Raw genomic sequence first — 16,505 nt, forward strand, 5'->3', positions numbered from 1 at the left:
TCCTTACAATGGTGCAAAACCAACCTGCATTCATTTGAAACCATCCTTGAAATTTTGAATTTTGATTTTTTCCTGGGCTTGTAACATGCAGCAAGATACTCTCTGTCAATGCGGAGCTGTGCAGTTAGCCATAGCTCCCAGTCATCCACGCAATCAAGAGAGTAGACAACTGATACTCTACAATGTACTGTGTTGTCAGGTGGTTTTGCCCAAATGTAGGCTACCGGAAATGTTCTGAGGCTATTTACTGTAGGCTGTGCTAAACTATGATGTGCTATAATGTTTGGCAAGCTGGGTGCGTAAAATGCATTTTTTACTCACCATAGACTCCATTTAGGAAAAGTTTATTGGAAAACCTGATGGAAAGTTGAGGATCATTTGTATTCTGACACTAACATAGCATTGAGAACCTAATAAGTAGTTGGCATATGAGTAAAGGAACTCTTCATTATTTTATATATCAATGTCTCAAAACTCTCCAAAGGCAGGACTTGCTAGTAAACAGTTCAAATCCTAAGAAACTTTCCTACTTGCCTCATTTAGTTCCTGGTCTGCATTTTAGGGCTTTCATGCTCATATCTACTTAAGGAGAGAGGCGACTGAGCATAAAAGTCTCTGAATCAAATCACCCAGTCAGAAGCATGGAACGGATGGGAGGCTGGAAGGTTAGCTTTCTCTAAGATTAAGGAGTGTAAAATGTTGAAGAAGAGTGACCTCCTCCTACAAATGAAATGTGACTCTCCATAGATGTCCTGAGTTTTGAATCATGAGACCCATACTTTCTTTTCCCATGAGTCAAGGGAGGGTTGATTTATAATAGATGTAGAATCTTCCTGTGCTCCCAACTGTCCCTGCACAAAGCAGTCTTCATTAATTGCCTTTTGCTTCCCTATCATCTTTTACTGTTGCACCACGAACATAAGCATGCATTTCTGGGTCCTTTCCGTTGGAAGATCTCCCCCACCCCCAACTTCGTTTAACAGAACAAAGAAGGCTTGCTGAACATACATACAAGATTATTAATAGGAATAATCTGAGTATTCTGAGGCTGCTGACACAGTTTTCACCAATGAAGCAATCTGTTTAGTTTAGCCACTTTTCCCACAAGAACTGATAAGAACAGTTGAAACTTCCACTTATGCTCATGTTGTGCCTGGAAATGACCTGATTAAAGGACTCTCAGTATGTGGTACGTATGGGTGGTCCCCAAAAGCTGCTTCCAAAATCTCTATGCAAAAAAAAAATCTTGTTTCCTTAGATAACTCCTAGACAGCTGTGCTCCTATGGAAACTTTTGGAATAGACCCACACGGAGAAATTACGAAAATAAGATAAAACGAAAATAAGATAAAATTAAAAAGAAAAGAAAAAGAAAAAAAACGCAGAAAACCTGTGAAACACCTGGTTTTGGCAGCTTTTTCTCTCACCAGAGGCGGCATGTTTCAGTGCCATCTGTTAGGCAGCCATGTTCTGCTCGTCCTTCTCTGGGTAAGTTCCCCTGTGGGCTGCACAGGATCCGACTGGCAGCAGATTGCAGCCGACCTCAGCACTGAAGCCTCCCTGGGATTTGTAGCCCTGCAGCCTGCCGGGCGGAGGTTATCTCTCCAACGTGGCCCGTCTGCAGGCTCTCCTTTTGACCTTCCCAAATGGTATTTAAAGCAGCAATTAGAATGACTCCCCAGCGCCCAGGCTATTTCAAATCTTTTAAATGTTTGAATACATTGCTTTAACATGTTGACCTTTCTCTGTACCCAGTGAAACTAGGCCAAACAAACAAATAAATAAATAAACTACTTTGGTTTGTGACCGAAGAAGAAATTGCCATCTTAGCACTCTTCCTAGAGCTCCTGCATACCCCTGTCTTTCAGCTGCCAATAGAACATAGGAAAACAGCCAATCATTGAAATGCACAGCTGTGTATTCCTTCACACATTGGTTTCTCTTTCTTATGTGTTCAATGATAATTCCAAACATCTATTGAATTACAACTAAAGGATCCTATTTCATGCAAGTATATTCTCTGCTTAAGCAATTACTAATATCCAGTTTATTTTATTTTTTTTTTCTTATTTTATTTTTTTTAAGATGGGGTCTCGCACTGTCGCCTGGACTGGAGTGCAGCGCAGTGGCGCGATCTCGGCTCACTGCAACCTCTGCCTACAGGTTCAAGAGATTCTCCTGCCTCAGCCCCCCGAATAGTTGGGATTACAAGTGCCTGGCACCATGCCCGGCTAGTTTTTTGTATTTTTAGTAGACACCAGGTTTCACTATGTTGGCCAGAGTGGTCTTGAACGCCTGATCTCGTGAACCACCTGCCTCAGCCTCCCAAAGTGCTGGGATTATAGGCATGAGCCACAGCACCCGGCCTAATATCCAGTTTTGTATTTTTGTATTTTTTTTAAATGAAATCTCATGTGGAAGAAAAGGCCATTCTAGAAAGTATTAACGTTTTCTGATACATGACAATGGAAGAAGCTCTGTTTAATTTTCCTGCCATAATTTCAGAGTCCTTTGGTTTATGTTTTGTTGGTGTAATCTTTCTGTGTGATGGTCCTTTCTGACAGCCTCGGTTTTTGTTTGACTTTTCTTTAACACTTATCTTCAGAGAGACAAGTGCTTTTTTGCAAATCCAGTCCTCTGAGCATATGTGATTGTTGCATATTTTACAGAAGCTTTCGGAGAGAAATGAAGAAGATAGTTTACATTTTACATCATACAGCAATAATTACTTTATTAAATAATTTAATTTAATTACTATAAATTCTCCCCAAGAGATATTTCTGCTCTGCCCAAAGTCTTGTGTCTCTAAATTCCTACTGGGTCTGATTTCATATTCTAGCTCTCTTTCTTCTTTATGTACACCTATAATGTACATAAATGACCTATACATTGCCTCACGCTGACTTCTCAAATCTTGCATCATTTCACCCATTATACTTTCCCAAAACAATGGACCCTCCAATTATTGGGATATATTCTCCTGGGAAGGCAGTGGGGACTAGAAATAACTGCTTTTGTCTTCATCTAATTCTTTTTTATTATTTATTTTTCATTGTGCTGACATACCTTCCAGCAAATTCAGACAGAAATAAGCCTGTCTAAGGGAACAAAATTGGTGCAAACTGTGACAGGATGGTCCCTGAGCTATACAAAATTCATACTTTCAAGAGATAAATTCTAGCTATATGCTCTGCATTGGAGTATATTCTCATTATAAAACATTTTTAAAGGAGTTTTAGCACATTTACATATTGTTTATGAGGCAATTTAAAAAGAAGATGAAAAACAATGATAACCCCATATTTCCTTTTAGCTTTCTTGTGATTATTAGTAGTTGATACTTCTTGCTTGCAATGATTTGTTAATATTTTCAATTTCATGGTTTTATATCTCAATATTCATTTATAAATTCATATTCTAAAAGTTACCCTAAGAAAATATCATGGAGAATCTAAACATAAAATGAATAATTCAAGCTTTTGATGCAGGAAAAACATGTTCAAATTGGTTTTATTTAACTTAAAATAACAATAGTTTTAATTCCAATGAATTCAGTTTTCAAATAAAATAGGAGCTACTTAGCTTATTATTCATATAGTTCATGCTAAGCATGAGAAACAAGGAGCTCTGTTTATGTTGACATTATTTGGATGGAAGCTGCCATGTATAATAAGATGCTATGTCCTCCTCTTTTTGTGAATCCATCCACTAACCTCCTTGTTTAGCTGCACCGCCTATGCATAGCATGACTCACTTTGGGATCCTTTGGAGTTGTGTCCCCTAAGATTGGAAAAGGGGCATCCCTACTGCTATGTTATCTTTTCCTACTTGATAATCAGTACATTCTGTTATGAAGAATTAATGCTTGAAAGTGACATTTAAAATTCCCAAATGTGTAGGTATTTATATATCAAAAATAAAATTGTTAACTAAATTTAACAAAATCAAAATATAATGAATTATATTTTCAGCCTATCTGTTTTAATCCTCTTATCAAACAAGCTGACTGGCACCATTCTGGCTGGGTTGGGTTTTTTAAGATTAGGCCTGGCAAATAAATTGTCTTTCTTTAAAAAGAAATCTAGGTGCCAATGGTTGACACTGTCTGAGTACTTATTGTGGGCTAGATACTGCTTCACTTATTTTCCATGTAAGAAGTCTTTTATTCCTCACAACAACCTAGTAAGTTGGGTGTAATTATTATCACTACTTCACAGGTTAAAAATAAAAATTAAAAAAAAACCTGAGGCACAAAGAAATTAAAGATCTTTGTCAAACAACTAAAAATGTTAGAATCAGAATTTTTACCCAGGCTGACATCAGAATCTGAGTCTTTCATCTTGTGCTATAATTATAAAATATTCAGGGTCCATAGTGAGTGAGGCTTAGAGATCACAAAATGTCACCAGACAGATAAGTGCTAAAAGCTAGAGAATAAAGCTTAATATTTTATTTTCTACTTTCCTTTTCAAAAGATATCCAATTGCCCAAAGTAGAAACCTAAGAATCATGATGTTTTCTTTTCTCTTACTGATATGGTTTGGATGTTTGTCTCCTCCAAATCTCATGTTGAAATGAAATCCTCAGTGTTGGAGGTGGGGCTTGGTGAGAGGGGTTTGGGTCATGGAGGTGGATCACTCATGAATGCTTTGAGCCCCCACACAGAGTCCCTATTGTAATAATGAGGAGTTCTTGCTCAAAGTTCACATGAGATCTGGTTGTTTAAAAGAGCATGGCACCTCCCTCCTTACTCCACCTCTTTCTCTGTGATATGCTGAAACGGTTTGGCTGTGTCCCCACCCAAATCTCATCTTGATTTCCCACATGTTATGGGAGGGACCTTGTGAGAAGTAATTGAATCATGGGGACAGGTATTTCCTGTGCTGTTCTTGTGATAGTGAACAAGTCTCATGAGATCTGACAGTTTTAAAAAAAGGAGTTTCCCTGTACAAGTTATTTTGTCTGTCACCACGTGAGATGTGCCTTTTATCTTCTGCCATGATTGTGAGGCCTCCCCAGCCACAGGAAACTGTAAGTTCAATAAAACTTTCCTTTTTAAATTGCCTAGTCTTGCATATGTCTTTATCAGCAGTGTGAAAATGGACTAATACAGTAAATTGGCACCAGTAGAATGAGGCGTTGCTGAAAATATACCTGAAAATATGGAAGCAACTTTGGAACTGGGTAACAGGCAGGGTTGGAACAGTTTGGAGGACTCAGAAGAAGACAGGAAAATGTGGGAACGTTTGGAACTTCCTAGAGACTTGTTGAATTGCTTTGACAAAAATGCTGATAGTGATATGAACAATAAGGTCGAGGCTGAGGTGGTCTCAGATGGAGAGGAGGAACTTGTTGGGGATTGGAGTATAGGTAACTCTTGTTATGTTTTAGCAAAGAGACTGGCAGCTCTTTGCCCCTGCCCTAGAGATTTGTGGAACTTTGAACTTGAGAGAAATGATTTAGGGTATCTGGTGGAAGAAATTTCTAAGCAGCAAAACATTCAAGCAGTGACTTGGGTGCTACTAAAGGCACTCAATTTCATGAGGGAACCAGAGCATAAAAGTTTGGAAAATTTGCAGCATGACAATGTGATAGAAAAAAAAAAATTCCCATTTTCTGAGGAGAAATTTAAGCCAGCTGCAGAAATTTGCTTAAATAATGAGGAGCTGAATGTTAATACCCAGGACAATGGGGAAAATGTCTCCAGGGCATGTAAGAGGTCTTCATGGCAACCCCTTCCATCACAAGCCCAGAGGTTTAGGAGGAAAAAATGGTTTTGTGGGCTGGGCTCAGGGTTCCTCCACTGTATACAGCCTAGGGACTTGGTGCCCTGCATCCCAGATGCTCCAGCCATGAATAAAAGAAGCCAAGGTACAGCTCAGGCTGTTGCTTCAGAGGGTACAAGCCTCAAGCCTTGGCAGCTTCCATGTGGTATCCAGCCTGCAGGTGCACAGAAGTCAATAATTGAGGTTTGGGAACCTCTGCCTAGATTTCAGAAGATGTGTGGAAATGCCTGGATGCCCAGGGAGAAGTTCGCTGCATGGGTGGGTACCTCATGGAGAACATCTGGTAGGGCAGTGCAGAAGGAAAATGTGGGGTAGGAGCCCCCACACAGAGTCCCTACTAGGGTACCATCTAGTGGAGCTGTGGGAAGAGGGCCACCATCCTTCAGACCCCAGAATGGTAGCTCTACCTGACAGCTTGCACCATGCACCTAGAAAAGCCACAAACACTCAGTGCCAGCCTGTGAAAGCAGCCAGGAGGGAGGCTGTACCTGCAAAGCCACAGGGACGGAGCTGCCCAAGACTGTGGAAACCCACCTCTTGCATCAGCTTGACCTGGATGTGAGACATGGAGTCAAAGGGGATCATTTTGGAGTTTTAAGATTTGACTGCCCTGATGGATTTTGGACTTGCACAGGGCCTGTAGCCCCTTAGTTTTGGCCAGTTTCTCCCATTTGGAATGGCTGTATTTATCTAATGCCTGTACCCCCATTCTATCTAGGAAGTAACTAACTTGCTTTTGATTTTACAGGCTCATAGGCTGAAGGCACTTATCTTGTCTCAGATGAGACTTTGGATTTTGGACTGTGGACTTTTTGAGTTAATTCTGAAATAAGATAAGACTTTGGAGGACTGTTGAGAAGGCATTATTGGTTTTGAAATGTGAGGACATGAGATTTGGAAGGGGTTAGGGGCAGAATGATATGCTTTGGCTGTGTCCCCACCCAAATCTCATTTTGAATTCCAACGTGTTGTGGGAGGGACCTGTTGGGAGGTAACTGAATCATAGGAGCAGGTCTTTCCCATGCTGCTCTTGTGATAGTGAATAAGTCTCATGAGATCTGATAGTTTTAAAAAGAGCAGTTTCCCTGCACAAGATCTTCTCTTGTCTGCTGCCATGTGAGATGTGCCTTTTACCTTCCGCCACGATTGTGAAGGCCTTCCCAGCCATCTGGAACTACGAGTCCAACAAACCTCTTTCTTTGGTAAATTACCCAGTCTCTGATATGTCTTTATCAGCAGGATGAAAACAGACTAATACATATGCTGCTTCCCTTCGCCTTCCACCATGACTGTAAGCTTCCTGAGGTCTCAACAGAAGCCAAGATATTGGTGCCATACTTGTGCAGCCTGCAGAACTGTGAACCAATTAAACCTCTTTTATTTATAAATTACTCAGTCTCAGGTATTTCTTTATATAAACACAAAAACTGCCTAACACACTCACTATCCACCTCTAGTTGTTAACTAATTTATGTGAATTCCTCCCTAGAAATAGGTCTTGAATCTCTCTCTCTCTATATATTTTTTTAATGGAATCTCACTCTGTTGCACTGGCTGGAGTGCAGAGGTGCAATCATGGCTCACTGCAACTTCCACTTCCTGGGTTCAAGTGATTTTCATGCCTTAGCCACCCACGTAGCTAGGAAAACAGGCATGCACCATCACCCCCAGCTAATTTTTGTACTTTTTTTTTTTTTTAAGTAGAGATGGGGTTTTGCCATGTTGGCCAGGCTGGTCTTGGATTCCTGACCTCAAGTGATCTGCCTGCCTTGGCCTCCCGAGGTGCTGGGATTACAGGTGTAAGCCACCACGTACAGTTAATTTTTTAATTTTATTTATTTATTTATTTATTTATTAGTAGAGATGGGGTTTTGCCATGTTGGCCAGGCTGGTCTCAAACTCCTGACCTCAAGTGATATTCCAGCATTGGCCTCCCAAAGTGTTGGGATTACAGGTATGAGCCAATGTGTCCGACAGCTCTTGAATCTCTTCATTCGTATTCCTGCCTTAAGCATCTGTTAAGTTCTAGGAAGCTATTATATAAAAGGAGTTGTTTAAACTGGAACCAGAAATTGAACCTATACTTGAAGAATAATGTCCAACCTCCTCTAATTTGCCTGAGACCCTTTGTGAACTAGTTACACCTTACATTTCTAACTCTCTCTTTTCTTCTCTTAGGGAGGGACAGTCTTGGCTCAGGCAGTAAAATTGGTATGTGGCAGAGAATTAAAGCAGCTGTGCCAAAGCCTTACACATGCTAAAATCATAAAATGTAAGGATCCTAGAAAGAAGCCAGATAATAACCAAAGAGCGAAGTCTTCATGGGTAGTCAAAACCAAGTATCCAGAAGCACATAAGTGAATCAAATTTAGGCAGAAAACATGCATGTTCATAGACGGTGGAGGGATGCGGGAGGAAGGGCAGATTGCTTACAAAAGGACAGGAATGAAGCACAGATCAAGTTTACTGCTAACCTACTTCTCTGACTCAATCCCACCATTCACCTGTCATGCACATTTCTTCAACTATGCATAAAATGCTTCCATTTGCTCATTCTAAACTCCAATTCTAGAATAACTTCTAGTCTCTGTTCATGTAAACCATTTTTCAAGACACACCCAACCCCTTTGCCATAAAGCCTTCTCCAGGAAGAATCCTGTCAGTGTCCCTTTTGCCTGAACACTTTTGCAGTACTTACAGTTAATATTACATACCTTAATGATTCATTTCTTTGACTTTTTTTGAAGTGGATTTTTACTTCCACCAAACTTTAGGTTTTTTGACAGTCATTATGGATGAAGAGGAATAATTTGCATCTTTCCCCATGTTCTTCTTGCTCTTTTTTTTAGAGGCAAGGTGCTAATCTAATGGACTCATATTCCACAACATGGTTTGTGCTGTATTTCCTAGAGTATGTGGTGGCGATAAATTAAAGGGTACCGCCACTGAGTTTTTCTTCTATTTACTTAGGCTGGATTTTCCTTTCAAAGCAGAACTTGAGATGAAAAATAATATATAAATATTTTATGTAACAATGTGTTTCCACAGATTAGGAATGAGGTACAGGTAAGAGAGAAACAGGGGACAAAGAAAAAAGCAAATTTGGAGATGCATTATCAAGTTGTCCAACAGCATGGGTGACTAGTTCTTGATCCAGTGTGCCTTTCTGAGGAAATCTCTGAAGTGTACCCCCAAAATGTCTCCCTCAGGGGAGAGAAGAGAAAGCATTTATGCGGCAGTTTCCATCTTCCATTGGTCAAGGTAACCACATGAGTATTAAATTTCACAAACTTTCATGTGAGTTCTGAGTACTTTAGGCAGATATCCTACTAAGCCAATGAAAAATAAACCCTGTGAGAAACAGTGTGAGGAGCCCTAGGGTACACATGAGAATTACATGATTTGAGCCCGAGGTAAAGGTACTGACAATTTACACTTAGGTAAAATTGATCCAAGCTTTGGAGCTGTTCCCTGCAGCAGTGGCTGGAACAAGAAGTGGGGCAAAGGAGATTCAAAGTGGTGTAAAAGAGAATCTTAGTATACTGCACAAGATTATTTCTGTAAGAGGACACAGGTCTTATCTCGGAGCAATTCCAAAAAAATTTTTTTGTTTTTACTTTTGCTTTGTATCTCCACTATGTGAAATTTACAAAGGACTGCCTTGCCTAAATCCTTGCAACACTGCTCTTCAGTCCTCATGTTTTTAACTATTGAGTGCATCGTAACTCAGTCATGTCTTTTGCTTGTTGCTTGTTTTGTGGTAAGGTTAACATTTGGTTGTAGGGAGAAGATGAACCTTCACTTAGTCTTTGTATATAAGTCACAACTTTTAGAAAGTTCTGCATTAGGGATTACCAATATTAAGCTAAAAATACTATAGCAATTTTTTTCCATTTTTTTATGGTATATATATATTTCCCTTGGATAGTTAATAGAAAAGGGTGCCTGGGTCAAGAAAAAATATATTATTACTGACCCCCGCAGGTAGTACTATTATGTAGTGTTTTAAAACCTACCATGATTTTAGTTTATTGCAAGTCTTTTTAATATATAAGACTGACCACCAACTTTTCTCCCATTAAAAAACTCTCATTCTCTCTCTCTCTCTTTCTTTCTCTCTTTTTCTTTCTTTCTCTTTCTTTCTTTCTCTCTCTCTTTTCTTCCTTCCTTCCTTCCTTTTTTCTTTCTTTCTGTCTCTCTCTCTCTCTGTTTCTCTCTCACACACATATACACCCACACATACACACACACATACACACACACATATGAACACACACACACATGACAAGTTGAAGAAAGACAAAAGCCTGAATTTAAGAATTGATTTTGGAGGTAGAAACTTCTGGTTCAAGAACACATTGGCAGAGAAAAGAAAGAATTAAAGTTCAGTCTTTATTTATTCATTCCTTTTTTTGGGAATGAATAGTAATGATGAATATATAACCATGTTACATAAGTTATACCCTAAAAATCATATATCAAGAAAATTTAGTGTTCTAAATAAATTTATGATAAATGGCTGATAAAAATAACACTTATTAAGATATATTACATTTTGCCAAAATTGAGCTGCATAAAAAATTAGCCTGAGTTTCTTAAGAAACTTACTCTTTTTAGCTATATGCAATTTCTCTGTTTATAGAAGAAACAAAGGACACCATTTTTGCCGGTTACCCATATAAGACTTTACCTTGGGGACTGCAATTACTATTTACTCTCCCAGATAAAAAGCATTTAATGACCAAATTATGAAAATGGGTTTTGTTTACAATAATGTTAATTTTGGGGAAATGACATGATCAGAAATGCACATCTGAAATCATGGAAGCAATGCGTAGACTCTAGAGAAAAGGAGTGTCATCTATATTTTTGTGGAGCTCTATTTGAAAACTATTGTCTAATTCAATAAATTGCCTTGAGATAACCAGCCATCTAGAAAAATAAAATATTTAAAAGATTGTTTTTTTTCTCTAGCTATGAAAGCAAAATAAATTACAGATGGGTTAAATAATAGAATTTAAAAATCCCTGCAGGAATAAATAGTGCTGTTGGCACTATTAGAGATTAGTGAACTCTAAAACATCAATAGACATTGTTCAAAGTGAAGAATAGAGAGTGAAAAATACTGAAGAAAAGTGATTAAAGGCTCAGGGACCTGTGGAAGCACAGCAAATGGTCTAAAACACATGCAACTGGAATCATAAGAAAAAGAGAATAAAAATGAAGCATAGACAATATTTGAAGATATAATGCGTAAAAATTTTCCAAATATTATTTTTAAAAAACACATTTATTTAGAGACCCAAGAAGTTTAGCTAAACCTAAGCACAGTAAGAGCAAAGAAACCCAAACCCAGATATACAATAACATTTTATAAAAAGAAAAAGAAAAATATTAAAAGGAGATACCCAATTACTGGTGTGAATTCTGTCTCATGCATTGATACTGACTTATCTGACTTATATATTCACCAAAATAAATCATATTTTTACCCATAAAATACATTTGAATATATTTGAAAAGACTGAAATCTTACAGAGTATATAATTCGACTAAAACCATGCAAATTAGAAATTAATAACTGAAAGGTATCTGTCCACTATTAGTTTCCTATTGCTGCTGTAAAACAATGACCATAAACTTGCTTTAAAAACAGAAAAAAAAATCATACAGTTCTGGAGGTCAGAAATACAAAATGAGTCTTACAATCAAGGTGTTGGTAAGGCTAGTTTCTTCTGGAGGCTCCTGACAGAGAAATTGTTTGTTGTCTCTTTTAGCATCTAGTGGCTGCTAGCATCCCTCAGCTTGTGGCCACATCACTCCAAAATCTACTTCTGTTGTTTCATTGTCTTCTTTTCTGTATTCAAATCTCCCTTTGTTTTCATCTTATAGAACTCTTAAGACTACAATTAAGGTATACCCAGGTAATCTAGGATAATCTTCCCATCTAAGACCCTTAACTTTATACTTGCAAAGTCTTTTTTTGCCATGTAAGGTAACATTAACAGTTTCCAGGGATTATTATGCAGATATCTTTGGGAGCTATTCAGCCTAACACATTTCTTAAATATTTGCAAATTTCAGACACATTAAGTAATCTATGCATCAAAGAAGAAGTCATAAGAAAAGTGAGAAAAATATTTCAAACCACAATAAAATAAAAACAACTTATAAAAACTAGTAGAATGATGTTAAAGTGGTGCTTTGAGGAAAATTTGTATCAGTAAATGATATTAGCAAAGAAGAACAATTTAAAATCAATTTAAATTGATTAAAAACAATTTAAAATCAATTATTTAAGCTTCCATCATAGAAAATTTTTTTAAAAAACAAATTAAATCCAAGTTATGTAGATAAATATAAATATTAAAGATGAGAACAAATATTAATTAATGAGAAAAATAAAATAGGGATAACTAATAGAATCAGAAGCTGAATCTGTAAAAGACTAATAAACTTGATAAATTCCTGGTGAGATTAATGGAAAAAAAGAGAAAGAAAGCAATGGATGAATGTCAGAAATAAGAGATGTGATATCACTGAATATTTTATAGATAATAAAAGGATAATAAGATATTGTGAACAACTTAATGCAAATAAATTTGACAGTTGAGATGAAATGGATAAATTATTTGGTGACACAAACTACCACAGCTCACACACACAAAAAATAAACATTATGAATTTTTCTAAATCTATTAAGTAATTAAATTAGTAATCAAAACTGTTCCTATGAAGAGAACTCTAAGTCCAGATGGCTTCACTGGTGAATCTCTCAAACACTGAAGAAATAAAGTCATACAAACACTTTCAGAAAGTAGAAAAGGAGTGATAGTCTGTGTGCTGTGACTCAAGCCTGTATTCCCAGCACTTTGGGAGGCTGAGGCAGGAGGATCATTTGAGCCCAGGAGTTTCGGACCAGCCTGGGAAACATAGTGATACCTTGTCTCTACTATGCAGTTTCCTAGGGAGACAGGATCCAATATGTGTATATATATGTGTGTGTGAATATATATATATAATTAGCTGGGTATGGTGGCACATGCCTATAATCCCAGCTGCCTGGGAGGCTGGAGGGGGAGGACTGCTTGAGCCCAGCAGGTCTAGGCAGCAGTAAGCCATGATCGTGCCACTGCACCCCAGCCTAGGTGACAGAGTGAGATGCCGTTTATTTAAAAAAAAAAAAAAAAGGAAGAAAGAAAAGGAGTGATGGCTTTCCAAATTATTCCATGAGGCCAGCATTATTCTGATACCAAAAACTAACAAAGATACTATGAGAAAAGATAATTGCAGATTAATATCTTTTATGAAAAAAGTTACAAAGTGTTCGAAAATATGGCACTATTGAATCCAGCAATACTAAAAAGGGTAATGCATTAGGACCAATAAAGGGCCAGAAATGCACGTTTATGTTTAAATGAAATGTTAAATTTTATAATAAAATAAATTTAAGATATATAAATAAATGTAGTTTAGAACTTTAAAATAATAAAAAATCCATTTTAAAACTAATCAATATAATTCACTGTATTAAAAAACTATGAAAGAAAAAACATAAATCATCTCTCTGTATATAGAAAAAGCATTTGATAAAATTAAACACTCATTCACGATAAAAATTTCAACAAACCAGTAATAGAGGGAACTTTTTCAACCAGATAAAGGACGGCTACAAAATATCCACAGCTAATATCAGACTTACTGCTTTCCTTCTGAGACTGAGGAACAAGTCAAAGCTGTTCACTCTCCTTACCTTTATTTGATAATGTCCTGGATTCTCCAATTAATGCGATAAGCCTAGGAAAAGAATAAAAATAATAGAAATCAGTATTGTCTTTATTCGCAGAAGATATGACGGTCTTTGTAGAATATCCTAAGAACTTTCCAAAACAAATAATAAAATTAGTAAGGAAATTTTTAAAAGGCACAAGAACCAAGAGCATTACACAAAATCCATTACATTTCTCTATACTAAAAACTTAAATTGCCAAATTAAATATTGCTTACAAAAGCTCCCAAATAATAAGTTCCTAAGAATAAACTTAATTTTAAAAGTATAAGACTTGAGTACTGAAAATGACAGGACATTTTTGAGAAAAATTTGTAAAATGTGTCCCATTTTTTGTGGATTGGCAGATCAAGTATTGTCAAAATGTCAAAATGTCAATTTTGACAATTGAGTTATAGAGTCAGTGCAAACCTGATAAAATATTTATTTGTCAAAATTGTTGATGATGCTAAAATTTATTTTTAAAATTAATTTTTAATAGTCAAAAAAATTTTAAAATTATAACATTGCAAGATTTAAACTACAAAAATCAGGACAGTGCAATATAAGAATAGACATATAAATAAATGGAACAGAATAGAAAATCTAGAAATAGATCTATACATATATGGTCAATGGATTTTTTGTAATGGTGGCATCATAATTTAATGGAGGCATAACAGTATTTTCAATTCTTTGTGCTGGAAAGAAAAAATGGGAAAAAATGAGAATGGAAAGTTAGGCAGGGAAATTAATACGAAAAACAAGACCTCACCCTCTATTTCATACTTCACCCACAATTTATTGAAGGTTGATTATGGCTTTTATTGTGGTGGCTTCCTTTGGCCTCTAATAATCCATCCTTGATTTGTCTTAGTTGCTATGGTTTGATACTCATATTGCCTCTCCAGGCATTTTGTCCCTATTAACACAATTTTTTAATTAACCATCTTCATATCTGGGTGGAGACATGTCTCTTTGCCTGCCACTCTAACTTTGCCACTTATATTAATTTCACAAATCTTGTTTCTAGAATTAAGATCTGCCATCTGATTTCTATAATTATTCTATCATACCCTTGCTGTCAATGAACCTAATTCTGAAATGGTATCGCCTGCTGTGATTGCTGGCCTGTGGAGGAGAGCTACCACTAAGCTTTTCAATAACTACTATTCCCCACTATTAGTACATTTCTCATTTCTCTAATAAAAAGTATCCATTTTTGTCAGTTTGTGGATGTTCTGGCTTATATAATATTGTCTAGTTTTGCAAACCCAACTTTTTGGTCTGTTTCTTTCTTTCTTCCCCATCTACTATAACAATTTCAGAATTTATAAGTCACTTAATGTGGACCATCTCTTGCTCCAAGTTTCCTATGGGCTATCCTTGCAAAGTATTAGCACTGTCTCTTGCAGTCTTTGCTGTAATATGCATTCCATTCCATTCCCTTGATCCAGCACCCTCAGTATCCAGTTTAATTGTACACGTCTTAGTTCATGACAGTGAATTTAAGCTAGATCCTGCAGCTCCATATAAGGTATAAGCCCTTCCCCCTTTCCCTTAGAAAGCCAACATTTTCTTAGCTCAGTTTTGTTGTGAAATGGTTATAGATCTGGTGACCAGGAGGGCAGGTGGGGACAAATCATGAGAACAGGTATTTTGTCTTACAAGCCAGAGGACTTTCCATTGACTTCAAGCAACAATGGAGCACTAGTCTCTCAAAAGAAGGAGTATGCCACTTCTGTGCATCCAGACAGTTAAGGGGATTCTGGGGCTTCAATATTTTCAAGTGTATTCCAAATATCCCCATTTCACATCCCAGAGTACTTTTCTTTACTAATCATAGCTTTAATCTCAGCATAGCAGACCTGGCTGCATTGAGATTTTAACCTACTCTTGAGCTCTGCTACTCTTATAATTAAATACTGGGCTACCAGGCATAGTCTTCTGCTTTTTCTGTCTTTTGACTGAAGGAGACTGGAATCTGCTTATATGCCAACAATAAGTTATGTTGGCATGTTATGAGGCAGACTGCCCTCAGAAGAAGCAGGGTCCACACCTTGAGAATCCCCAGAACTAGCTTACAATTTTCACTATTAAACCAATTTGTAACTTTTCTTCATTTGTTGAGACAGTAATTATTTAAATACTCAGAAATAAATCTTGATAAATATGTGCAAGAACTCTGTATTCAAAAGCATAAACACAGGCATACCTCGGTTCTGTTGTTGTTTCTATTCCAAAACACCCACAAGAAAGTGAATATTGCAATAAAGCGAGTAACAATGTTTTCCCAGTGCATATAAAAGTAATATTTACACTATACTGTAGTCTATTAAATGTTCAGTAGCACTATGTCTAAAATACAATGTATACCTTGATTAAAAAGATTTTACTGCTAAAAAATGCTAATGATCAGCTGAGCCTTCAGTGAGTCATAATCCTTTTGCTGGTGGAGAGTTTTGGCTCCATGCTGACGGCTGCTGACTGATCAGAGTGGTGGTTGCTGAAGGTTAGGATGACTGTGGCAATTTCTCAAAATAAGAGAACAATGAAGTTTCCTGCATCAATCGACTGTTCCCTTCATGAAGGATTTCTCTATAGCATGCAATGATATTTGATAGCACTTTACTCACAATAGAACTTCTTTCAAAATTGGAGACAATCCTCTCAAATCCTGACAAGGCTTTAATAACCAAATTTATGTAATATTCTAAATCTTTTATTGATGTTTCAGTAATGTTCACATCATCTTTTCCAGGAGTAGTTTCCATCTCAAGAAACCACTTTCTTTACTCATTCATGAGGCAACTCCTCAGCTGTTCAAGTTTATAATGAGATTGCAGCAATTTAGTCACAGCTTCAGGCTTCACTTCTAATTCTAGATCTCTTGCTATTTCTACCATATCTTCAATAACTTCCTCCACTGAACTTTTGAACCCTTCAAGGTCA

At 37.0% G+C, this 16,505-nt stretch overlaps 1 protein-coding gene across 3 annotated transcripts in view; it reads right to left on the reverse strand.

Moving 5' to 3' along the window:
• TYRP1 (tyrosinase related protein 1) overlaps window positions 1-16,505 on the reverse strand; it is a 1,163,994-nt gene that overhangs the window by 166,556 nt on the left and 980,933 nt on the right. The window contains exon 6 of one of the 3 annotated variants that reach the window (XM_063787982.1): window positions 13,539-13,582. Coding sequence is in view for 1 of the 3 variants with exons in the window: in XM_016960586.3 (XP_016816075.2) it covers window positions 1,401-1,438 (38 nt within the window). In the remaining 2 variants the exon portion in view is untranslated. Of the gene's footprint in view, window positions 1-1,400; window positions 1,853-13,538; window positions 13,583-16,505 lie in introns of those variants that run through there. The other 2 variants (XM_063787981.1, XM_016960586.3) reach the window with 2 other exon arrangements.

This window comes from Pan troglodytes, chromosome 11, assembly GCF_028858775.2.
Source record: "Pan troglodytes isolate AG18354 chromosome 11, NHGRI_mPanTro3-v2.0_pri, whole genome shotgun sequence".
Taxonomy (NCBI): Eukaryota; Metazoa; Chordata; class Mammalia; order Primates; family Hominidae; genus Pan; species Pan troglodytes.